The sequence below is a fragment of the Chiloscyllium punctatum genome, chromosome 36 (assembly GCF_047496795.1).
Source record: "Chiloscyllium punctatum isolate Juve2018m chromosome 36, sChiPun1.3, whole genome shotgun sequence".
In the NCBI taxonomy this organism is placed as follows: Eukaryota; Metazoa; Chordata; class Chondrichthyes; order Orectolobiformes; family Hemiscylliidae; genus Chiloscyllium; species Chiloscyllium punctatum.
In genome coordinates this window covers 41,407,247-41,434,031 of record NC_092774.1, presented here as the reverse complement: position 1 = coordinate 41,434,031, position 26,785 = coordinate 41,407,247, and the positions used below count along the sequence as shown (strand labels likewise).

Below are 26,785 nucleotides of genomic sequence, written 5' to 3'. Positions count from 1 at the left end.
CCAACCCAATCTAGTCCCACCTGCCAGCACCCGGCCCATATCCCTCCAAACCCTTCCTATTCATATACCCATCCAAATGCCTCTTAAATGTTGCAATTGTACCAGCCTCCACCACATCCTCTGGCAGCTCATTCCATACCCGTACCACCCTCTGTGTGAAAAAGTTGCCCCTTACGTCTCTTTTATATCTTTCCCCTCTCACCCTAAACATATGCCCTCTAGTTCTGGACTCCCCTACCCCTGGGAAAAAGGGGTATTCACCCTATCCATGCCCCTCATGATGTTTATAAATCTTTATAAGGTCACCCCTCAGCCTCCGACGCTCCAGGGAAAACAGCCCCAGCCTATTCAACCTCTCCCTGTAGCTCAAACCCCCCAACCCTGGCAACGTCTGTTCTGAACCCTTTCACAAGATCCTCCCTGTAGCAGGGAGCAGAATTCCGCGCGATATTCCAAAAGTGGCCAAACCAACAGCTGCAACATGACACCCCCTCCAACCCCTGTACTCAATACTCTGGCCAATAAAGGAAAGCATACCAAAGGCTGACTTCAATACCCAATCTCCTTATGGTCAGGAAGGGCTCTTCCCTGAAACGCCGATTTTCCTGCTCCTCGGATGCTGCCTGACCTGCTGTGCTTTCCCGGCACCACACACTCTCGACTCTGATCTCCAGCCGCTGCCGTCCTCCCTTTCTCCCGCCTGTGTTCACGGTAAACCTCCCCCATCACCTGGCCTTGGGCTGTTTCCTATATATCTCATTGCAATTCCAATCGTCATGTCCCTTACTGGTAATGTGCCAGCCTTGTTGTACACCTGATTGTTACGAATGACTTCCCAAACTCAGCCAAGCAACCCCTATCCCTTGCTGACCCTCGGACAGAAGCTTAAACAGCTGTTAATTTCCGCCGGTTGTTATAATATTTGCAATATCACCTCTATCGTGCAGTTATTGATGGAAGTATACATGGTTAAACCTAATACAAGGACACGCTGACTGAGCAAACAATTTCGGGAGAAGTTTCCCTCCTCTCCAGTTCGGAAAAGCGAAACAAGTCGACGTTTCAGGCCAAAAGCCCTCCGTCAGGAATCAGGCTTTTGTCCGAAACGTCGATCCCCCTGCTCTTTGGATGCTGCCCGACCTGCTGTGCTTTTCCAACACCACTCTACTCTGATATGCGCTTGTCACTATTTCAAAGATCACGTCATGTGGAAGCCATTTGCTGGCCTTCCCTCCTGGTTAAGGAACCATTTTGGTGGAAGGCCCCTCACCCAGCAGATCAATAGTATATGGTGTGCAGCTGTAAGAGCCAGTCTCGCACATAGCTTCGATCCTCTCTCTCCGGGATGTATCGCTGGCGTGTGGTGTCGCTCAATTACTCAAAGGCACTTCCTGTTGTCAATTCGCTTCTCTCTCAGAATGATATATTGCCAATGTGTGTCGATCCCCTCATGAAGGACATCTTCCCGGCATTTGTCCCAGATCTCTGTACACAGCATGTTAGGTGATAACTCTCAGTCCTGTTGCCTTGTAGAACGAGCAGCATCTTTTAGGGCTGACCCCGAGAACTGACTCAGTACCCCCCTGGATCTAAGGCAAGACTTAGATAATTACCAGGAGGCCCTCGGGCAGTGGTGTAGAGACCGATGGGTTCAGGTACACAATTCTTTGAAGCTTGGATCATTTTATAAGTGGCGTGTTGAAGAAGGCATTTAGCACACCTGCCCTCATCGCTCAGACCTTTGAGTGTAGGAGTTGGGACGCCACGTTGAGTTTGTACAGGACATTGGTGAGGCCTCTTCTGGGTGACTGTGCCCAGTTCCGGTCTCCCTGTTCCAGGAAGGATATTAAGCTGGAGAGGGATCAGAAGAGATTGACCGGGATGTTGCCAGGAATGAAGGGATTGAGTTATAAAGAGAGGCTGGACCATAGGAAGGTTGAGGGGTGACCTTATCGAGATTTATAAAATTACGAAGGGGCATGGATAAGGCGAGGCGTCTTTTCCCCAGGGTGGGGCTATTTCAAGACCTGGGGGCCTGCTTTGAAGGTGAGAGGAGAAAGATTTTAAAAAGATGAGATGGGCAACTTTCTCTTTTTACTCATAGAGGGGTTCGTGTGGGGAATGAGCTTCCAGAGCAAGTGGTGGATGCAGGACCGGTTACAGCATTCAAAAGTCATTTGGGTGAGTACATGAATCGGAAAGGCAGGGAGGGATATAGGCCAGGAGCAGGCAGGTGGGACGAGTTTAGTTTGGGATTATGGATTGTTTCTGGGCTGTGTGGCTCTCTGCCAGGCTCATGTAGAAATCCGAAATCTCCGATCGGATGGTTTTCATCGATTGGATCAGTTGCAATCATGGCCATTTGACTGTATTCAGCCTTGGGGAACGAATGCAAGGATTTTTCAGATGGTCTGGGGGAGGCAGCAGTAAAATCTCAAGACTTTTCATCAAGGGACCCAGTAACATTCAGGGTAGCCTAGGCTTCGAGACCCGTGGCTCCCTGGAAAGAGGAACCTAATGGTGACCTTGAAACCACTGCTGATTGTCAGGTAAATCCCATCTGGTTCACTGATGCGCTTTCGGGAAGGAAATCGGCCATCCTTAACTGGTCAGGCCTCCATTCAGGTCGAGTGAGAAGCTTAGTAAAGGTAGAGGGTGGGCACCACAAATCACAGCACTGATAACATGGTAGTCTGTGGGCTTCATGCCCACAGCAATGAAAGGGTGTGGAAACAAGCCCTTCAGCCCAACTTGTCCGTGCTTTCACAATTTAAACCCGTCCCACTTGCCTGCGCTTGGCTCATATCTCTCCACACAATGTGGGAAGAGTGTGAGGTCACGCACTTTGGTGAGAAGAATAGAGGCAGGAACCACTTTCTCAATGGGGAGGAATTCAGAAGTCTGAAGGGCAAAGAGACTTGGGAGTTCTAGGACAGGATCCTCTCGAGGTAAACTTGCAGGTCGGATTGGTAGTTAGGAAGGCGAATGCAATGTTGGATCTTGTTTCGAGAGGACTCGAATACCAAAGCAGGGGTGTACTGCTGAGGCTTTATCAGGCCACATTTAGAGTAGAGTGAACAATTTTGGGCCCCATACCTCAGGAAGGAAATCCTGGCCCTGGAGTGGGTCCAGAGGAGGTTCACGAGAATGATCCCGGGAATGGAAAGTTTAACGTATGAGGAAGATTTGAGGTCTCTGGGTCTATACCCGATGGAGTTTAGAAGGATAAGGAGGGAGCTTGATTGAAACCTACAGCATACTGAATGGCCTGGACAGAGTGGATGTTGAGAAGATGTTTCCATTGAAAGGAGAGACTCAGACCCAAAGGATCAGCCTTAGATTAAAGGGAAGGCCTTTTAGAACAGAGAGAAGGAGAAACTTTTTCAGCAGAGTATGGAATTCATTGTCACAGAAGGCGGTGGAGGCCAGGTCACTGAGGACATTTAAGACGGAGATAGATGGGTTCTTGTGTATCAAGGGTTATGGGGGAATGGGGTTGAGAAACTGATCAGCCATGATTGAATGGCGGAGCAAACTCAATGGGCTGAATGGCCTCATTTCTGCTCCTATGTCCGACCATTGTATACCGATACCATCCACATCCTTGTGGTAGACCTCATATTTTCAACAAGAGCCCATGCAGGGCAGATTCAGGTGACCTTTATTGTGATTTATAACTCAGCGAACAGGCATATGGGTGGCTGCAGGATGTCTCAATGGATTCAGTTTAACCTGAGAGTGGACACGCCCCCATTCCCCGCTTTGATTATGATTGGTCAGCGGTGCTGGGATGTCTCTCTGCAATTGGCTGACGGCTACAGCATCTGACACAGTTCAAGCTTGTGAAATCACAGAGATGGACGGGCCTGCGGTCCAATCCCAGCCCTCCAGAATGCATTTCCAGACTCTCTTCACTCCCCCCTTTTTCAATCACAGAATCCCGACAAGTGTGGAAGCAGGCCCTTCGGCCCAACAAGGTCACACTGACCCTCTGAAGAATAACCCAACCAGACACATTCCCCTACATATACAGGTACATCAATCCACCCTAACCTGCACATCCCTGGGCACTATGGGTAATTTAGCATGGCCAATCCATCCTAACCTGCAGATCCCTAAGCACTATGGGTAATTTAGAATGGCCAACCCACCTTAACCGGCACATCCCTGGGCACTATGGGTAATTTTAGCATGGCCAATCCATCCTAACCTGCAGATCCCTAAGCACTATGGGTAATTTAGAACCGCCAACCTACCTTAACCGGCACATCCCTGGGCACTATGGGTAATTTAGCATGGCCAATCCATCCTAACCTGCAGATCCCTAAGCACTATGGGTAATTTAGAACCGCCAACCCACCTTAACCTACACGCCCCTGGGCACTATGGGTAATTTAGCATGGCCAATCCACCCTAACCTATACGCCCCTGGGCACTATGGGTAATTTAGAACCGCCAACCCACCTTAACCGGCACAACCTGGGCACTATGGGTAATTTAGCATGGCCAATCCACCCTAACCTATACGCCCCTGGGCACTATGGGTAATTTAGCGTGGTCAAAGTGAAGGCTTCACAGGAGGCTCCCAAGCACTGAGGATGTCATCTGCAACACAAATTCCCAGCTCGGCGAACAGAACCACAACAATGAGCACCCGAGGTACAAATCTTCTCCCAAACATTGGGCTGAGAAATGGCCGATGGTGTCCAACCTGGGTAAATGCGAAGTGATGCATTTTGGAAGGTCGAACTCGAGTGCTGAATATAGGATTAAAGACAGGATTCTTGGCAGTGTGGAGGAACAGAGGAATCTGGGTTTTCTAATACCATTTATAAGTCCGTTGGTGACACCACTGTAGTCAGTCGAATCTCAGATGGCGACGAAACAGACTACAGACGGGAGGTGGAAAACCTGGAAAAATGGTGCACTGAGAACAACCTAGTTCTTAATGCTAGCAAAGCCAAGGAACTCATTATTGACTTTCGGCGGGATGTTACTCATGCCCCCATACACACTAACAGCACAGAGGTGGAACGAGTGGAGAGTGGTCGTCCACAACAAGCTTTCTTGGACTCTTCATGTGGATGCACTGGATACAAAGGCCGAATAATGTCTCCTCTTCCTCAGGCAGCTGAGGAAATTTGGCACGATGGCGAATACCCTTACCAACCTTTATAGGTGTGCCATCGAGAACATTCTGTCTGGATGTATCACTACCTGGTATAGCAATTATACCATACATGACAATAAATTCAAGTACATAGATCCCTCAAAGTTGCCAGCCAAGTGGATAGGATTGTTAAAAAAAAACAGGGTGTTTTGGCTTTCATTAACAGGGGGATCGAGTTTAAGAGCCGCGAGGTTTTGCTGCAGCTCTACAAGTCCCTGGTGAGACCACACTTGGAATATTGTGTCCAGTTCTGGTCACCCTATTATAGGAAAGATACAGAGGCTTTGGAGAGGGTGCAAAGAAGGTTCACCAGGATGCTGCCTGGACTGGAGGGCTTGCCTTAAGAAAGGTTGAATAGGCTTGGACTTTTCTCTCTGGAGAGAAGGAGGAAGAGAGGAGACCTGATCCAGGTGTACAAAATAATGAGAGGAATAGATAGAGTCAATAGCCAGAGACATTTCCCCAGGGCAGGATTGACTGGTGCAAAGGGTCACAGTTTGAAGATATTAGGAGGAAGGTATAAAGGAGACTGCAGAGGCAGGTTCTTTATGCAGAGAGTTGTGAATACATGGAATGTGTTGCCAGCGGTGGTGGTGGAAGCAGAGTCATTGGGGACATTTAAGTGACTGCTAGACATGCACATGGATAGCAATGAATTGAGGGGTGGGTCGGTTAAGTTCCTATATTTTACATTAGGATTAAACTTCGGCACAACATTGTGGGCTGAAAGGCCTGTTCTGTGCTGTACTTTTCTGTGTTCTAGATGTCCTTAATAAAAGGAACAACACAGATTGGCAACACATGGTAAACGAACAGAAGCAAGTGAGCACGCTTGAGCAACTAAGCTAGATGTTGGAGCAATACATCGCAGTGGGAAAACACTGCAGCATTACCTCCTCGGGAGAGAGGAACTAAGCGATGTGCGGGAGGCTGCGAGACAGCTTCTCACAGCTAACTAGCATTCTGCTGGGGTGAGCAACATGCTTAACTGGGAGGGAAGCCATGGCTCAGAATATGGCACAGTGGGTAGCACTGCTGCCTCACAGCACCAGGGTCCCAGGTTCGATTCCAGCCTCGGGTGACTGTCTGTGCAGAGTTTGCACATTCTCCCCGTGTCTGTGTGGGTTTGCTCCGGTTTCCTCCCCCAGTCCAAAGATGTGCAGGTCAGGGTGGATTGGCCATGCTAAGTTGCCCATGGTGTTAGGTGCATTAGTCGGGGGAAATGGGACTGGGTGGGTTACTCTTTGGAGGGTCAGTGTGGACTTGTTGGGCCGAAGGGACCTGTTTCCACACTGTAGGGAATCTCATCTAAACAAAGCCTTTCACTGTACTCCGGTACATGTGACAATAAATCACGTTACGACAAGGGGTAAACCCCCTCTGCTGATTTAAACCAGCAACGCAGAAAAGTTTCACCACATGCTGTGATCTGTTCAAATTCGAGGCAAAGAGCTATCCCAGAAGCCACTATTTAAAGTAAAAGTGAACAACTTTATTCTTTAAGTCCAAATCAGAATATTAAACCAACAACCATTTACAACTCTTTCCTCTTAAATCTATCGTTTACCTCCCACCTAGCCGATAAAAAAATTTAAGATTAAAAAAAATGATATTTCAAAACCAGTCAGTTTTGCTGCTTCTCCTTTGTAGATTTTCCTCTGTAGATTGTCTCCAGGTTGGCCTTGATGTTCTGTTGCACAAACTCCCCACAGGCAGGTACCTTTCAGACAGCTCTTCAGCTTGCAGTCTGCATTTGTTGGTCTTTGGGCAGTTCTCCTCCTAACTGTTCAAACTGTCCGGTTTTATACCCCAAAATATCAGACCGTTTCATTGGTTTTACTATTGTCAAAATACTAAATTCAAAGTTGATTGGATTTTGGTATCTTGGGGCATAATTTAAAACCAATCGGCCGAATTGGAATTTGTGTTTTGTTTCATGGTAACCCAGCTACTGCAATTTGTTTCGCAAGTGTTACATTGTTATCTTGTTCTGTGCTTTGTCTGTCCTTGCTAACATTTCAACTCTCTTTAAGGTACAGTACACCTCTCCACCTTCAGAACAATCAAATCAAATCTAGAGGAAGGGGTGGATACAGGTGCACTTACAATGTGTAAAAGACATGTGGATAAGGACATGAACAGGAAAGGTTTAGAGGGATCTGGGCCAGCAGCAGGCAGTTGGGACAAGTTCAATTTGGGACCGTGGTCTGCATGGACTGTGCTGTGCGACACTATAACAACACTCTTGTTTTACATGATCAGCAAGGTTAAATCTCATGGAATACAGGGAGAACTAGCCATTTGGATCAGAACTGGCTCAAAAGGTAGAAGACAGAGGGTGGTGGTGGAGGGTTGTTTTTCAGACTGGAGGCCTGTGACCAGTGGAGTGCCACAAGGATCGATGCTGGGCCCTCTACTTTTTGTCATTTACATAAATGATTTGGATGTGAGCATAAGAGGTACAGTTAGCAGGTTTGCAGATGACACCAAAATTGGAGGTGTAGTGGACAGCGAAGAGGGTTAGCTCAGATTACAACAGGATCTGGACCAGATGGGCCGAGAAGTGGCAGATGGAGTTTAATTCAGATAAATGCGAGGTGCTGCATTTTGGGAAAGCAAATCTTAGCAGGACTTACACACTTAATGGTAAGGTCCTAGGGAGTGTTGCTGAACAAAGAGACCTTGGAGTGCAGGGTCATAGCTCCTTGAAAGTGGAGTCGCAGGTAGATAGGATAGTGAAGAAGGCGTTTGGTATGCTTTCCTTTATTGGTCAGAGTATTGAGTACAGGAGTTGGGACGTCATGTTGCGGCTGTACAGGACATTGGTTAGGCCACTGTTGGAATATTGCGTGCAATTCTGGTCTCCTTCCTATTGGAAGGATATTGTGAAACTTGAAAGGGTTCAGAAAAGATTTACAAGCATGTTGCCAGGGTTGGAGGATTTGAGCTATAGGGAAAGGCTGAACAGGCTGGGGTTGTTTTCCCTGGAGCATTGGAGGCTGAGGGGTGACCTTATAGAGGTTTACAAAATTATGAGAGGCATGGATAGGGTAAATAGGCAAAGTGTTTTCCCTGGGGTCAGGGAGTCCAGAACTAGAGGGCATAGGTTTAGGGTGAGAGGGGAATGATATAAGAGACCTAAGGGGCAACTTTTTCATGCAGAGGGTGGTATGTGTATGGAATAAGCTGCCAGGGGAAGTGATGGAGGCTGTACAATGCAACATTCAAAAGGCATTTGGATGGGTATATGAATAGGAAGGGTTTGGAAGGATATGGGCCGGGTGCTGGCAGGTGGTACTAGATTGGGTTGAGATATCTGATCGGCATGGATGGGTTGGACTATGCTGTACATCTCTATGACTCTATACAGACCTTCCCCCACGCAGTTCCTTAAACAAGTCACACATCCACCTTAATTCCACACACTCCTTTCCTGTTGAGATGATGCTGTCACTTTAAGAAGGTCAACCTGGAAAAGTGTGAAATGATTCACTCTGGAAGGTCAAATTTGAATGCAGAATACAGGGTTAAAGGCAGGATTCTTGGCAGTGTGGAGGAACAGGGGGATTTTGGGGTCCGTGTCGATAGATCCCTCAAAGTTGCCACCCAGGTTGATTGGGTTGTTAAGAACGGTGCGTTGGATTTCATTCGCAGGGGGATTGAGTTTAAGAGCCGTGAGGTTGTGCTACAGCTCTATAGAGCCCTGGTTAGACCACACTTGGAATATTCTCTTCCATTCTGGTCGTCTCGTTATAAGGAAGGATGGAGATGCTTTAGAGAGGGTGCAGAGGAGATTTACCAGGATGTTGCCTGGATTGGAGGGCATGTCTGATGAAGAATGGTTGAGGGAGCTAGGGCTTTTCTCATTGGAGTGAAGGAGGATGAGAGGCGACTTGACAGAAGTGTACATGATGTTAAGAGGCATAGATAGAATGGATAGCCAGAGACTTTTTCCCCCGGGTGACAATGTCTGTCACAAGTGGGCATAGTTTTAAGGTGATTGGTGAAAGATTTAGGGGAGCTGTCAGAGAGTGGTGGGTGTGTGGAATGCACTGCCAGCGGTGGGAGTAGAGTCAGAGACATTCGGGACATTTAAGTGACTCTTGGAAAGGCACGTGGAAGATAGTGAAGTGAAGGGCATGTAGGTTAGTCTGATCTTAGAGTAGGATAAAAGGTCAGTTTTTCATCGAGGGCTGAAGGGCCAGTACTGTGCTGTTCAGTCCTTTTTTCCCCCTCCAAGAGAGGTCGTAAAGGCAGAGGCGCCGACATGTCTGGTTTGACAGTGGTAAGGGGAGTGGCCAGTTCTCCCAGTTCAGGTTCTCTCTAGTTTTGGTTTAGCTGTAACAGTGAGAAGCTCCTGCTGTCCAAATGAAGGTTCCAAGCTTCTGCAGATGATTCTTGACTGACTTTTCTCTCTGAAATCTCTCCTGCCCATAAGAACCTGGGTTGGCATTTCCCTTTTTGCCAAGGGGGTGTGTTGATGGGATGTTACTGGATTGGAACAGCTCCTTAGTTAAGTTACTGTATTGGGTCAGTTGAGTTTTCCCATAGTTGAGATTTTTCTAAATTCCATTCTCATTTATTCGTGTGTCATCAACCGTAGTATTGTTTTGCTTAAAGCAGAGTGTTTTGACTAACTGCATCAGACCTGGAACATCCACTTCATATCTGCCTTTATAATAAGGTGAGATCTGGGCTACATTCTTAACATATTTTGAGGCTGGGAGGATCTGGCCTAATCCATAACACTGTCAAGAGACTCTCCCCCCCACCTACCTAATGATCCCAGTTGATACCACAATACTGGACAAATTGGATCTCAGATGGAAAATCCAATTTGTGGATGATGAGTTTTGTTTTTGCAGTTGGTCACAGTGGAGATTATCCACTGAAGACATCCACACAAACGCCACTATCTTGTTTCCCAAAAGAACGACAAATACTTTTTTTCTTTAGAAAAGTCATGTGGATAGCAAATTTGAAATCTCTCGACACAAAAGCAAAACGAACAATTCAGACTTTCTCCCCCCAGCATTATCCTTGACGGATACTCAGTCCCAGTGGTGTGTGTCACGCCTTTCCTAACTTGGCGGCCCTGAATTCAACTGACTTGTTCCCTCCTTTAGGAATTTTTCTTTTCCAGCTTCCGAGAGCCTGGATCCCTTGACTACTCTGATAGCCAGATGAATTCTACAAACCCTTTCAATATCTTTTAATGGTAACCTGTCTCCTCCTGCAACAAGCCTGCCTTTCAGTCCACAAACCCGATTCTTCGGAACTCCTCTAAGATTTCCCATGACCATCTAGACACCTTAAAACCCAGAATTGCAAACACATCGATTAACTCCATAGGCATCTGATCGAGGTATGAGGTCATATTTTCTTAGAACTAACGTATTTAACTCTTTATAGAGATGCACAACACAGAAACAGACCCTTCGGTCCAACTCGTTCATGCCAACCAGATATCCTAAAGGGGAGAGGGGAGGAGACAAGGCGCAGTTCTGGATTGGGAGAGTGCCCACCCACTGGAAGCAGAGGCGGCAAGTAGCCCTTCTGGATTTTCGGGCCTGGGGGGGGGGGGGGGGGGGGGGGGGCGACGTCGGCGGGAACCCGATTCCCGGGCGTCACTTGTGGACCTGCTGGTGCCTCTGCAGGTGGGAGGCCCGCTTGAAGGCCCTCCCGCACGCGGGGCAGGGGTACGGCCGCTCCCCGGTGTGGGACCGCTGGTGGGTCAGCAGGCCGGAGGAGTGGGCGAAGGCCTTCCCGCACTCGGGGCAGGGGTACGGCCTCTCGCCGGTGTGGAGCCGCCGGTGCCTCCGCAGGCTGCAGGCCTGGGCGAAGGCCCGGCCGCACGCGGGGCAGGGGTACGGCCGCTCCCCGGTGTGGACCCGCCGGTGGGTCAGGAGGCCGGAGGAGTGGGCGAAGCCCCGGCCGCACTCTGGGCAGCCGAAGGGCCTCTCGCCCGTGTGGAGCCGCCGGTGGGACTGGAGGCCGGCCGACTGGCTGAAGGCCCGGCCGCACTCGGGGCACAGGTAGGGCCGCTCCCCGGTGTGCTCCCGCTGGTGCCTCAGCAGGGCCGAGGAGTGGGGGAAGGCCCGGCCGCACTCGGGGCAGCCCAAGGGCCTCTCCCCGGTGTGGAGCCGCTGGTGCTGCAGCAGGGCCGAGGAGTGGGGGAAGGCCCGGCCGCACTCGGAGCAGGGGAACGGCCTCTCCCCGGCGTGCAGCTGCTGGTGGGTCCTCAGGCTACAGGCCTGGGTGAACCGCTTGCCGCACTCGGGGCAGGAGAACGGCCGCTCCCCCATATGGACCCGCTGGTGCCGCCGCGCGGCAGAACCGTGCGCGAACCCCTTCCCGCACTCGGGGCAGGAGAACGGCCGCTCCCCCCGTGTGGGCTCGCCGGTGCCTCTCCAGCGCCGGAGTGCAGTAGCCCTTCCCGCAGTCCCTGCACTTCCAGGGTTTCTCCATGAGGTGGGGGGGGGCGGAGCTGACGGTCCGGCCGAAAGCCTCTTTCGCTGCCGATCGAACGGGCGGCCTCCCAGCTCTCCCCGCGCACGGCATCTGCCAGTCCAGCCCCTCGGAACCGACGGAAGGGGGCCGCATCACCCCTTCAGGAAATTCGCCCCGGAGAACCGGACGGGCTCTCGGATTCCTGTCCGCCAGCCCTCCCAGTTTCCCTGCAAAAGCAGACGGAGGGTCAGAGAGAGAGATGTCCAGCACGGAAACAGACCCACTTTGACGGCAAAGGATATATTTCCCCACCCCACCCCCCCACCCCCCCCCCCCCCCCCTCCCCCCCAGCTCCGACAGCCTGGATGCCTGGGCTGTTGCGACAGCCAGAGGGATTCGACAAACCCCCCTCAATATCTTCCTCCCTCCTCCTGCGATCAGTCCGTATTTCAGACCACTGTTCAGACATCCCACAGCCCACAGATCATCTGTACCATCGCAAAACCCATAGTGAATGGCAAACACATCGATTCGCTCCACAGGCATCTGATCGAGGTGTGAAGTCACACCTTTTCTTAGAAATAATGTATTTAACGCGTTACAGAGATGTACAGGCACGGAAAACAGACCCTTTGGTCCAATTAGTCCATGCTGCCCAGATATCCAAACCTAATCTAGTCCCATTTGCCAACCCTTGGCCCATATCCCTCTAAACCCTTCCTATTCATTTTCAAACATAAATATATTCATATATTTAAAACCATGATCACCAGGATGGACAGCCAGGATGCATAATTCTAGTTTCTATTCTCCTGTCCCAACAATCTCAACTGACACACCCCCTCTCCCCCTATCCATAATTGGCTGTCCATAATGTACACGCTCAGCATCCTCTCAAAGGGTCTAACTGCAGCTGACTGACAGATCCACACTCTCTGTCGAGCAGAAGAATTTGAAGCAGGATTTGGATAGCCTTGGATGTCCTCCACATGCTTGTCCAAAGGTGCGCAGGTTAGGGTGGATTGGCCACACTAAATTACCCATAGTGCGCAGGGATGTGCAGGTTAGGGTGGATTGGCCACACTAAATTACCCATAGTGCGCAGGGATGTGCAGGTTAGGGTGGATTGGCCACACTAAATTACCCATAGTGCGCAGGGATGTGCAGGTTAGGGTGGATTGGCCACGCTAAATTACCCATAGTGCCCAGGGAAGTGCAGGTTAGGGTGGATTGGCCGTGTGAAATTACCCATAGTGCCCAAGGATGTGTAGGTTACGGTGGATTGGCCACGCTAAGTTTCCCATAGGGCACTGGGATGTGCAGATGAAGACTCAGATCAGACGAACAACCCACTGAGATAATAACGTCTCACCTCAATCATAAACGAGAGCACCCTTCCCTGTAACCTACGTTGCTTCACTCTGGGTAGCCTGTAGATTAACAAAAGCAGCCTGTCTATGGATTTCAAGTATTTCATGACACATGAGCCCACAATCTTTCTTGCTTGTGTTATTTGATGAGTCTGAAGAAAACATGTCCCAAAACTCAACACAAATACCAGCTGTGGGACTGATTGGGTGACGGTATCATCCAGAGGAAGGATTGAGCACAACTGAAAATGGATCCAACACCGAATCGAGAGGCTATTGCAGGTTTCGGGCGCCATATCGCTTATTGGTCTCTTTCAGATTTGGTATTCTTGGCATCGGTCAGATGAGTTCCAGACAAAAAAAAAATTCCACCAGCTGCATGAGAGTTGTATAATCCCAATGGATAACTGATATCACTAGACCATCCTATTAACTGGTGGGGAAACGACCCCATTAATTGCGATCCTCCGAAAAGAGACCATCCTTTCAGCCAGACACAAAGGTTTCAGACAGTATCATCAAAGGATGGCAATATCTTTCAGACTGGCCCTTCCAGAGTCTGCTCCCCTGTGGAAGTCCTAAGAACTTGGCGTACTGCGGCATGATGGGATACTTGGCCGAGGCAAAAGGTGACCTGGCTCTCAGCTCTGGGAGAACAATCCTGCTGGAGATAAAGCCTAAGGTAGCGGAATTATCATTCAATGAAACATAGGGAGTGTGCCGAAAGTTCGTCAGTCCCTCAGGATGTGAGCAACATAGAACATAGAACATAGAAAAATACAGCGCAGTACAGGCCCTTCGGCCCTCGATGTTGCGCCGACCGAAGCCTACCTAACCTACACTAGCCCAATAACCTCCATATGCTTGTCCAATGCCTGCTTAAATACCCAGAAAAGAGGGAGAGTCCACCACTGCTACTGGCAGGGCATTCCATGAACTCACAACCCACTGAGTAAAAAATCTACCCCTAACATCTGTCCTATACCTACCCCCCCTTAACTTAAAGCTGTGTCCCCTAGTAACAGCTGACTTCATTAGCGGAAAAAGGTTCTCACTGTCAACCCTATCTAAACCCCTAATCATCTTGTACACCTCGATCAAGTCACCCCTAAACCTTCTTTTCTCCAATGAAAATAACCCCAAGTGCCTCAGCCTTTCCTCATAGGATCTTCCTACCATACCAGGCAACATCCTGGTAAACTTCCTCTGCACCCGTTCCAGTGCCTCCACATCCTTCCTATAGTATGGCGACCAAAACTGCACACAATATTCCAGATGTGGCCGCACCAGAGTCTTATACAACTGCAACATGACCTCAGGACTCCGGAACTCAATTCCTCTACCAATAAAGCCCAGTACACTATATGCCTTCTTCACAGCACTATTTACCTGGGTGGCAACTTTCAAAGATCTGTGTACATGGACACCAAGATCCCTCTGCTCACCCACACTACCAAGTAGTCTACCATTAGCCCAGTAATCCATCTTCTTGTTACTCCTACCAAAGTGAGTGACTTCACACTTAGCTACATTGAATTCCATTTGCCACCTTACTGCCCAGCTCTGCAACTTATCTATATCCCGCTGTAACCTGCCACATCCTTCTTCGCTGTCCACAACTCCACCGACTTTCGTGTCATCCACAAACTTGCTCACCAGCCTTCAAGCCCCTCCTCCAGGTCATTTATAAAAATGACAAACAGCAATGGTCCCAAAACAGATCCTTGTGGATCACCGCTAGTAACTGCACTCCAAGATGAACCTATACCATCAACTACTACCCTCTGTCTCCTTCCAGCCAGCCAATTCCTAATCCAAACCTCTAATGCACCCTCAATGCTATACCTCCGTAGTTTTTGCATTAGCCTTCCATTGGGTACCTTATCGAACGCCTTGCTAAAATCCATATACACCACATCTACCGCTTTACCCTCGTCCACCTCCTTAGTCACCTTCTCGAAGAACTCAATAAGGTTTGTGAGGCACGACCTGCCCTTCACAAAACCATGCTGACTATCCTTGATCACATTATCCCTATCCAGATGTTCATAAATCCTATCCCTTACAATTCTCTCTAAGACTTTGCCCACAACAGAAGTGAGACTCACTGGCCTATAGTTACTCAGACTATCCCTGCTCCCCTTCTTGAACAAGGGGACCACATTCGCTATCCTCCAGTCTTCTGGCACTATTCCCGTAGACAACAATGACATAAAAATCAAGGCCAATGGCTCCGCTATCTCCTCCCTAGCTTCCCAGAGGATCCTAGGATAAATGCCATCAGGCCCAGGGGACTTATCTATTTTCATCCTTTCCAGTATTCCCAAGACCTCAAGGCCATCCATTCTAATCACTTGTGACTCAATATTCACATCGGCAACAACGTCCTGTTCCTGAGTGAATACTGATGAAAAGTATTGATTTAGTGTCTCACCAATCTCCTCCGCCTCCACACACAACTTCCCACTACTATCCTTGACTGGACCGATACCTACCCTAGTCATCCTTTTATTCCTGATGTACCTATAGAAAGCCTTTGGGTTTTCCCTAATCCTACCAACTAAGGACTTTTCATGTCCCCTTCTCGCTGCTCTTAGCTCTCTCTTGAGATCCTTCCTGGCTACCTTATAACTCTCAATCGCCCCAACTGAACCTTCACGCCTCATCTTTACATAGGCCGCCCTCTTCCCTTTCACAAGGGATTCCAATTCCTTGTTAAACCATGGCTCCCTCACAAGACCCTTTACTCCCTGCCTGACAGGTACATACTTATCAAGGACACCCATTAGCTGTTCCTTGAACAATCTCCACATATCATTTCTGTCCTTCCCTTGAAGCCTATTTTTCCAATCCACGCATCCTAAGTCATGCCTCACCGCATCATAATTTCCCTGCCCCCAGCTATAACTGTTGCCCTGCAGTGCACACTTATCCCTCTCCATCACTAGAGTAAAAGTCACCGAGTTGTGGTCACTGTCCCCAAAGTGCTCACCTACCTCCAAGTCTAACACCTGGCCTGGTTCGTTACCCAGAACCAAATCCAGTATAGCCTCACCTCTTGTTGGCCTGTTTACATATTGTGTCAGGAAACCCTCCTGCACACATTGGACAAACACCGACCCATCTAACGAACTCGAGCTATAGCTTTCCCAGTCAATATCTGGGAAGTTAAAGTCCCCCATAACAACCACCCTGCTACTTTCACTCTTCTCCTGAATCATCCTCGCAATACTTTCCTCTACTTCTCTCGGTCTATTAGGAGGCCTGTAGAAAACTCCTAACAGGGTGACCTCACCTTTCCTATTTCTAACCTCCGCCCACACTACCTCAGATGGCAAGTCTTCCTCCATCACCCTTTCTACTGCTGTAATACTATCCTTGACAAGCAATGCCACACCTCCCCCTCTTTTACCCCCACCTCTGACCCTACTAAAACATTTAAACCCTGGAACCTGCAACAGCCATTCCTGTCCCTGTTCTACCCACGTCTCTGTAACGGCCACAACATCGAAGTCCCAGGTACCAACCCATGCTGCAAGCTCACCTACCTTATTTCTTATACTTCTGGCATTGAAGTATACACACTTCAAGCCACCTTCCTGTTTACAGGCACCCTCCTTCGAGATCGATGCCATGTTCCTAACCTCCCTACACTCAAGGTCCTGTACCCTAAAGCTACAGTCCAGGTTCCCATGCTCCTGCAGAGTTAGTTTAAACCCTCCCAAAGAGCACTAGCAAACCTCCCCCCAAGGATACTGGTGCCCCTCAGGTTCAGGTGTAGATCATCCTGTTTATAGAGGTCCCACCTTCCCCAGAAAGAACCCCAGTTATCCAGAAACCGGAATCCCTCCCTCCTGCACCATCCCTGTAGCCACGCATTTAACTCTTCTCTCTCCCTATTCCTCGACTCTCTATCACGTGGCACGGGTAACAAACCAGAGACAACAACTCTGTTCGTTCTAACTCTGAGCTTCCAACCTAGCTCCCTGAAAGCCTGCCTAACATCCTCACCCCTCTTCCTACCTCTGTCGTTGGTGCCAACGTGGACCACGATCTGGAGCTGCTCCCCCTCCCCCTTGAGGACCCGGAAAACACGAGCAGAGACATCACGTACCCTTGCACCTGGGAGGCAACATACCAATCGTGAGTCTCTGTCGCCCCCACAAAACCGCCTATCTGTGCCCCTCACTATTGAGTCCCCAATAACTATCGCTCTACCTTTCTCCACCCTTCCCTTCTGAGCAACGGGGGCAGGCTCCGTGCCAGAGGCCTGAACCTCGTTGCTTACCCCTGGTAAGTCATCCCCCCCACAAGTATCCAAAACGGTATACTTGTTCTTGAGGGGAATGACCGCAGGGGGTCCCTGCACTGGCTGCTTCCTCCCACTCCCCCTCACTGTCACCCATCTCTCTATAACTTTCGGAGTAACTACTTCCCTAAAGCTCCGATCTATGACCCCCTCTGCCTCCCGAATGATCCGAAGTTCATCCAACTCCAGCTCCAGTTCCCTAACACGGTCTTGGAGGAGCTGGAGATGGGTGCACTTCTTGCAAGTGTAATCAGGAGGGACGCCAATGCCTTCCCTCACCTCATACATGTTGCAGGAGGAACATTGCACTGCCTTCGCTGCCATCCCTCTAAAAGAGAAACTTTAAAAACTAGATCTAAAGAAACAAACAAGCAAAATGCAGCACTTACCTGCTTATCACAACGGGTCGTATTATTAGGTTAGAGGAGGAGGGCGGGTGGGAGGCTCTCCCCCTGTAGTGCTTCGGGTTCCTCGCCTGCGCGCTTTTATAGAGAAAAAAAACCTTCCCAGGTAAGCTAGCGCGACACCAGCTTCCGGGTCCACTAGGCGCTTAAAGAAAAAACTTTAAATTTTAGCCGTTAAAAAAAAACAATAACTGGACTAGACCGCGACTTAAAATAAACACCACCACACAGCCGTTACCTGCTCCGCCGAGAGAGTGAGCAACATCGGGGACAAAGGGAGTGGCTCCACTGTGCCTTTCTTTAGCTTGATAAATGGTATTCAACATTACTCGAGTGCGGAAATGTAATAAAACAATCCAAATTGAATAAAACAATCCAAAGGCGTTTGTATCTTTGGAAATACCGGCTGACTGCCCAGCTGGAGAGGGACTGCTCTGGGACTAAAGCCTGCCGCAGCCTCGCTGAATTCACAAAAGCGTAAAGCTTCTTGAAGCAAGACTCTCAAAGCCTCAGACTGAGTCACGTCCTCGACAGAACCTGGCGTAGTCGGCAGGATCCCGATGATGATGGGATCGGATAACGGTAAGGGAGGAAATAGTGGGCGGGGCTGAAAGGGAGACTGGGACTCGTCCTCCTTCCTCCAACGAGGAACCTCCCCACCTGCATTTGCTAGACGCTGTGACCTCTCCCTGCCCTGATTTACCCTCCACCCAACCCCCCTCCTCCTTGACACACCTGAAGTGTTCCACTTACTGGCAACTGGTCCCACGCCTCCCTCCAAGTATCACCACACCCCCGCCTCCCATCAAAATGCGAGGGGTGTGCACTCTCCCCATCCGGGACTCCAGCCCAATTGGCCAAACGCTTTACCACTCACTCCCGTGCGCGCCTCCTTGCCGCGGGGAAACTCTGTTAACGGTTTCCACCAGTTCCTGTCACGTCCCCCCACTGGGGGGGGGGCGGTCCGTGGCTTGGGTGCGTCCCGGAGAAACCGTGGGCTTACCCCCTCCTCCGGTGAACCCGTGAGTCTCGTCACTCGACCTTCCGCGGTTTACCGTTCACCAGTCGCGGTGGCCACACGTGGCGCTCATATAACCGCGAAGGACGAGGTGTCCCTCAGCAACGCTGCCGCCCAGGAGGCTGCTCGGGGTCACTGTCCCCTCCTTCGGCAAGAGGGACAACCCCCCTTCACCTTTGACCGTCCAGCAGCCCTCCAGACGCAGGACGTGGCTGCAGACACCCCTGGTCTTTGGCTGCCTCCTGGTGGGAGGTGGGTCTGTCTGCCTCCTCTGCTCCACGCCCTTGCCCAGCTGATGCGTTGGGCAGGGGCGTGTAGGACAAGGAGGGTTGCTACATCTCATTGGCCAACAATGGTTTGCTCCCAGCACATCACCGATCTTAAAACGCATCGCTGAGACTTGCCAACAGTACACTAGAGGAACAGCATCTGCACATTTTGATCATCTACCTCTTGCTGGGGGGACATTTGGGAACACAGAGGGTGGTACAGGTATGGAATGAGCTGCCAGAGGAAGCGGTGGAGGCTGGTACAATTGCAACATTTAAAAGGCATCTGGACGGGGATACGACTAGGAAGAGTTGAGAGAGTTATGGCCTTCCTCATTCCTGAAGAAGGGCTGATGCCTGAAACATCGATTCTCCTGCTCCTTGCATGCTGCCTGACCTGCTGCGCTTTTCCAGCACCACACTCTCAACGCAGAGGGGTATGGGCTAAGTGCTGGCAAATGGGACTAGCTTAGGTTGGGATATCTGGTCAGGTTGGACCAAAGGGTCTGTTTCCGTGCTGTCCATCTCCAGGACACCCTCAGGAGGGTTCAAATACAGACAAGTCATAGTTGATCGGTTCTCCAGATGAATAGAGGCATCTCCCACTGGAAGGGATGATGCCCCGCACAGCAGTAAAACGTCTTAAGATATGATAACCCCCGGATTCGGAATACCGGGACAAATGAATAGTGACGGGGGGGGAGCCCATTTTACCGGGAAATATTGGAACAGCACTGTGCGCAGTATTGGGATTTGTGTGGAAGGTTCATATCCCCTATCAACCCCAGTCCTCAGGAATAGTGGGACGAGCTAACAGGATGCTAAAACAAAAATCCTTGCAAAGACTTGGCAGGAATTTTGCCTGAAGTCTTATCTATTATCCTGTATAGCCTCCGAATCCAGGTTTGGAGAAATGCTGGGCTAACCCTGTTTGAACCTCTTCTCGGGAGACCCATGACTACCGATACCCGACCCGACCCCACCCCCCCCCTCCCCTGTCGACATCAGCAACAGCCCTGCTAGGGGTAGATGGGAACACCCTAGAGTAGGCCCAAGCCCTGGGCGAAGTGGTCCAAGCCAATCACTCAAAGGTAACAGAGGCCAGGCCTAAACCCGGAGGTCAGACACACACCCTGGTGATTCAGTGCTTGTTAAATCTCTCAACAAAGGCTCTCTCTCTCTCTCCCCGAGGTGGAAGGGGACTGTATCAAGTGCAACTGAGCACCCGAACTGCTGGGAAATTGGAAGGATATAAGGAGTGGGCACACGCGGCCATCTGTAAAATCCATAAGCCCACCAACTCGGCAGAGACTAAAGAGAATGATGTGAACCCAGTAGTTGCGATTCCTGGGCTTCCTCAGCCCATGATCGACTGAAACTAGAGACGCACGGCCTTGCGATGGGTGGGCCAAAAGGACCCGTCAGCTCTGTAATGGGGGCATCACACAACGTGTAACACACTGTGACGCTGTTTTCCATCAGAATACGCGAAGGGGACGGATCAGGGTCTTGGAGGGGAAAGAGGTCAACCCTCGCTCTCCTGCTGCAGTGAGAGGTCAAACAGAGCATCAGACCCTTTGCATTGCTGGGCCTCGGAAGTTGAGGCCTCCGCAGTCTGGCGCATTTCCCAGGATTCCCTTCTCGGGAAGCATGAGGGGAGATCACAACCGGCAAGGGGATCCGCCGCAGGGGAAAAGATGGGAAGCGAAAGGGTTTCCTCGCAAGGAGGGGAGAGGGGCTGGGGAGGCAGGTGGTGGACTAATGTCAGACGGAGATGCCGTCGGAATCGCTCCCGATCCCGTATTGAGATCACCGACAACTCTCCTGTGACGCACCGGCTTTGTCATTACAGGGGGTCGGGGAGGCAGAGGGTAGTTTCCCCCTGGGTAGCCCTCCTGGGGAGAACCCCTTGCACCGGTGCCCGGGGGGGGGGGGGTCTCGGGTTTCGAGAGAAGCCCCAGCTACCAAAGAGTATGGCTCCGAGAAACGGCTTCCCCTCGGTTCTGGGAATAGAGGTGATCCCGACGCTCCGATACCTTTCTGTACCTGGCCTATCCCAGCGCCCAGCCCGGTGGGAACAGAAACTGCCTGGTGGGTATGTGCCCATACACCGACCCATTCACGGAGGGTACCCCCCCCTCCCCCCACCTCAGCAGGGTATACACCTGGCCCCATTCGGAGATGGGCACCAACCCGACTGTAACAGACCCCCATGTGCCCCCTTCCCCTGGAAGCCTTAACGGCACCATCAGCAACACCACTTGCTTCAGCCGACATGGGAATGTCTCTCCTGACACCCATGTGGGGTCGGAGCAATGTTCCTTTCTTATCCCCTGGATTGAGCCGGTCTAGAATTTGACGAGCCAAAGTCACTGTTGTCTTGAATGGGTCCGGTGTCCCTAATGAGACACCAGGCTCCCTGTAGCAAGACCCTGCTCCCACGTTGCGGAGGGGGCTGACCTTCCAACTTAACCTCCTGTTTTATTTGGGGTCTGAAGGCCTATCCTTGGCTTTCCCTCAGATCGGAGAGGGCCGTGCGGAGATGGGACACGTCGTACCTCACACCAGAGTCTCAGATGGGTCACCTTCGCCCCGAAGCCCAAGACCGCATTCCTCAGCTGGGTTGGGATGCCTTCCCTTCCGATTGGAATCTATCTGCGTTCCCAAGGATGGAGCCAGTTCACAACAGGATCGGAAACGGTCGCCAATGACACCGTGGAGGCCCTGACCAGGGGGTCAACGCTGAGCGAGTGGCAGTTCAAAACAGCGGCCCTCCAGAACCACTGGGGCCTTGGATATTCTATTATCCAAAAGAGGGCGGTACTTGTGCTGGTATTGGGCGGGAAAGCTGCACCTACAACGCGGTAAATGTCTCCAATTTGGCGACTCTCATTCGGACAGGAGTCAAGAAATCGAGCTGCCCTTTTGATTGCAGGTGGCCCTTTGACCTCGCCTGGCTGGGGTCAAGCTGGGGTCCCTCCTTAGTCACTGGGATCGTCACCTTTACCGTCACACGCCTAATACGTCGCATCATCTGGAGAACTACAGGCCGTTGTTGTGCACACAGTCTGCTCCTATCACATTTTCCACTCCAAACGCCGGTGATCATCTACTGGACCGTACCCCATGATGACCCCTACGGTGAACAAGCATGTCTGAGTATGCGCCATGTTCCAGAAGGATGTGCGCCTCCTGTTTTTGGATGCGCTGGTGTTGATCAACAAGGAGGGAATTGTGGAAGGTGTAAGAACCAGCATACTGATGCATGATGGGATACTTGACCAAGGTAAGAAGTTAAAATCTCACTACACCAGGTTAAAGAGAGTGATTGTGCGTGACATGCTTGGCAGAGTGTCTTCATGAGTGTGACAGAGTATAAGCCTTTTAGAGGGTTCGTACATGGGTGAGAGTGGGGGAGGTGTGTGTGTGTGTGTCTCAGAGACAGCGTGTGTATGAGAAAGGGTCTGGGTGAGTATGTAAGTGTGTGCGTGTCAGTGTATAGTGTAGCAGGGTTACCTGTAATGTGACATGACCCCAAGGTCCTGATTGAGGCCATCCTTGTGGGTACCGAGCTTGGCTATCAGCTCAAGATGGGCACACAGACAAGATTCTAACCTCACATCTGTAATGCATTGTCTGAGATGAAATGTCACTTTTTTAAAAAAAAAATAAGACTTTAAGCTATCTTGGGAATGTGAATTGAAAGTAGGTCTGGAATTTTACATATTAATGAACGAAAACCTGCAACCCATTCTAAAAGATGAAAGGCTAAACCCCAATCTAGGTTTGTTCAATGTATCCTACCAGTTGCATGACACTGTGATCTTTTGCTATAAATTCTGCGCCTTATGCTCCTGTTCCGCAGCTACCTGACGAAGGAGCAGCGCTCCGAAAGCTAATGCTTCCGAATAAACCTATTGGACTCTACCCTTGTGTCGTGTGATTTTTAACTTTGCCCACCCCAGTCCAACACATTCCACATCCAGGTCAAAAGTGACCGAGTTCTCAAGCTTGCAGCTGCAGTGGAAAGATTCTGCTCGAGATAAAGACTGAGGTTGTGCACTTATAGTTTGATGCAATATAGGGAGTGTATCTTATCCTTGAGCAACATCGGGAACAAAGCGGCTCCACTGTGCCTTTCCTTCTCTTGAATTATTGTGTTCAACGTTACAATGCACAAGCAGTTTTGTTTGTATCGTTGTGTTAATATAGGCGGACTGCGGCAGCCACTCCGTGGATTCACGAGAAGATAAAGCTTCCTGAAACCAGACTCCAAGTCTCAGATGAAGCAATGTCCTCAACCAAACCTTTTCCCCAATTTCCTTTCCCTGCAGCTCCTGCAAACCAACAGCTGAACCCCAGAATGCAAACAAAAAGGGAGGGGGGTGTTGGGAAAAGAGGGGGTGTTGTACTCACAGATGTGAGACAGAGGAAGGAAGTTGCAGTCTGGGGGGTGAACCTCAATCTTCATTCAGAGAGAGAGAGAGAGAGAGGAGCAACACCAGCAGCAACATCTCTACTGGGAGAGGGACAAGCAGGAGCTCACTGGGCAACTTCCGCAGTCGGACAATGAGGGGAGGTGGGGGGTCTCTGATTGGCAGGAGGACCAAGCTCCCTTCGGTCCTCCCAGGTTTCCTATTGGTCCATGGGGGCGCAGCCCTTTGTGACGACACCGCCGCCCATCCAAGCACATGCGCAGTCCCCCCCCCCCAGCAGAGGGTTTCGCTGCAGACTGTTGCCAGTCTTGTCTGGGAGGACAGCACTTTGCAAGGGGATAGACCCAGGGGCGTTTGCAACTGGGGACCAGCATCAATGCACTCCCTCAGGGACACACACACACACCCGCTGCTGTTATTTTATCCTTCATTCCAGGCACCAGCTCCTTCCTTGGGTGTCTGCATCAAATCCATTTGCAATCCAGCTCCCACAGATTGCTCTCTGCCCCTGTCTCCGCTTCAATCAGCACTCGGTCAGAGACAGACTTGAGTTCATCATCCCACATTCACCCCCACCCCACTATGTTCCAGGATTCCCAGTTTTTTCCTGTCCCTGGGATGATAAATGGTCTCTGCTCCTGGCCCATATCCCTGAGAGACCACTGTGACTGGGAAAGCTCAATGTCAAACCAGGTCCATAGATGGGAAACCCACTTGCACTTTCCCGAGCTGCAGAGTTTGTACACGTGTCCTGAATGTGTGGCTCCAACTCACCCCTGGAGAGACTGGCAACACTCACACCAGAGATTCCCTACAGTGTGGAATCAGGCCCTTCGGCCCAACCAGTCCACACCGACCCTCCGAAGAGTAACCCACCCAGACCCATTCTCCTACCCTATTACCCGACATTTACCCCTGACTAATGTACCCAACCTATTAGAAAGATAATTGTGAAACTTGAAAAGGTTCAGAAAGGATTTACAAGGATGTTGTCAGGATTTGAGTTATATGGAGAGGTTGAATAGGCTGTTTTCCCCGGAGGTTCGGAGGCCGTATAGAGGTTTATAAACTCATGAGGGGCATGGATAGGATAAGTACACAGTCTTTTCCCTGGGGTGGGGGAGTCCAGAACTAGAGGGCATAGGTTTAGGGTGAGAGGGGAAAGATATAAAAGAGACCCAAGGAGCAACCTTTTCACACAGAGGGCGGTACGTGTGTGGAATGAGCTGCCAGAGGATGTGGTGGAGGTTGGTACAATTGCAACATTTAAGAGGCATTTGGATGGGGATATGAATAGGAAGGGTTTGGAGGGATATGGGCAGGTGGGACTAGATTGGGTTGGGATATCTGGTCGGCATGGACAGGTTGGACCGAAGGGTCTGTTTCCGTGCTGTACATCTCTATGACTCTAAATACACATCCCTGAACACAATGGGCAATTTAGCATGGCCAATTCACCTAACCTGCACATCTTTGGACTGTGGGAGGAAACCCATGCAGACACGAGGGGAGAAGTGCAGTCTCCACACGGGCAGTCACCCTGAGACTGGAATCGAACCTGGGTCTCTGGTGCTGTGAGGCAGCAGTGCTAACCACTGAGTCGCCTGTGAAGTTTAGGAAATGTGAAGACTGTGGGAAAGCATTCTCCAAGCACTCCATTCCTGGTAACATCTCTTTTGATCTCTCTCCAGCTTAATAATATCCTTCCTATCACAGGGAGGCCATAACTGGACACAACAATCCACATAAGGCCTCTGGGACTTTTTTCACTGGAGCCAAGGAAGCTGAGAGTAGACCGGATAGAGATTTACAAAATCCTTAGGGGTATAAATAGGGTTAAAGGTAGTTTTTTTCCCTCTAGGATGGGGGATTTCAAGATTAGGAGGCAGGTGAGAAGAGAGAAACTTTTTAAAAAAACACGAGGTGCAATTTTCTTTTTACACACACACACACACACACACACACACACACACAGTGGTTCGTCTGTGGAATAAACCTCCTGAGGACGTGGTGGATGTGGGTGCAGTTGCAACATTTAAGAGACACTTCGATAATACATGAATAGGAAAGATTTGGAGGGATATGGGTGAGAAGCAGGCAATTGGGACTAGTCAGTTTGGGTTTATGTTCAGCCTGGAATAGTTGGACCAGACTGTCTGTTTCCCTGCTGTCTGACTCGATAAGAATCTATCCAACCTAGTTTTTATTTGAATTGACTTCCAGTAACACTCTACAAGTCACAAACGTCAGCATCCAAGGTATTTGGATTTACGCAGACCCCAGCGGATTGTACCAATGGGGTCGTGTGGCACAAAGTGTCCCTAACTGTGCACCAGGAGGCCCGAGTTAAAATTCCACCTGCTCTAGAGGGGTGTAATAACATCTCTGAACAGGTTGGTTCGAAAATACCAACATCATACCAAAGGGAAGGTTACGACACACACTGAACATTCAGTCTCTGTTCATGACTTTGGTGAGTGGACATACCGATGGGTAACATTGACAAATATAAATATCCACTTGTTGCATTTCTATAGCGCCTTTCACAGCCATAAACATTTAACAACCAATGAGCTGCTTCCAAATGTAGTCACTGTTGCAAACTCTGGATTGGCGCAAGTAATCAAATTTAGTTTGAAACCACCATTCACTGTTATAAACATAAGAACTAACGCCCTGGAGTCGTTCAGGGAGAGGTGGGCGCCGCAGGGAGTGGAGTGCATTATTTCCCTCTCCAACTCTATTCTGATTTAGTCCCTACCCTCCCCTTCACTGTTTTGTTCACACAGCATTGCCCTTTGATGTGAAGGGCACTGCTTGTCACTGGCCACTTGGGTGTTTCCTTTCTTCCTGGTGATGGAAACTGAATAAAGATTTGTGCACCTTGTGTCTCACACCTGCGCGCGTGCGCGCACACACACACACACACACACACACACCCAAAAAAACATAAAAACTCGGAGCAGGAGTAGGCTGCCTTGTCCCTCCAGCCTGCTCCATCACTCAATAAGATCATGGCTGATCTCTTTGTGGCCTACGCTCCATCGGCCGACCCGCTCACCACGACCCTTAATTCCTTTACTGTTCAAAAACTTATCTTTACCCGAAAAACATTCAACGAGGTAGCCTCAACTGCTTCACTGGACAGGGAATTCCACCATCCCATGGGCGTGGTCCCTCCTCAACTCGGTCCTAAATCGGATCCTCCTTGTTCTAGTTTCAACCACCTGTAGGGACGACCTCCCCACTTCGATCTTATCGATTCCCATCGTAATTCGACATAGAGTCGTAGAGATGTACAGCAGGGAAACAGACCCTTCGGTCCAACCCGTCCATGCCGACCAGATATCCCACCCCAA

General features: G+C 50.2%; 3 protein-coding genes across 3 annotated transcripts in view; 1 reads left to right on the top strand and 2 right to left on the bottom strand.

Annotated features, from left to right (window-relative positions):
- LOC140460964 (uncharacterized) overlaps nucleotides 1–26,785 on the bottom strand; it is a 384,505-nt gene that overhangs the window by 169,791 nt on the left and 187,929 nt on the right. The window lies entirely within an intron of this gene.
- Nucleotides 1–26,785, top strand: part of LOC140460064 (uncharacterized) — a 507,032-nt gene that overhangs the window by 316,586 nt on the left and 163,661 nt on the right. The window lies entirely within an intron of this gene.
- LOC140460065 (uncharacterized) overlaps nucleotides 10,798–26,785 on the bottom strand; it is a 43,018-nt gene continuing 27,030 nt past the window's right edge. The window contains 3 exon segments of the mRNA XM_072554470.1: nucleotides 10,798–11,556; nucleotides 11,558–11,847; nucleotides 12,115–12,194. Of these exon segments, the coding sequence (XP_072410571.1) occupies nucleotides 10,798–11,556; nucleotides 11,558–11,847; nucleotides 12,115–12,194 (1,129 nt within the window).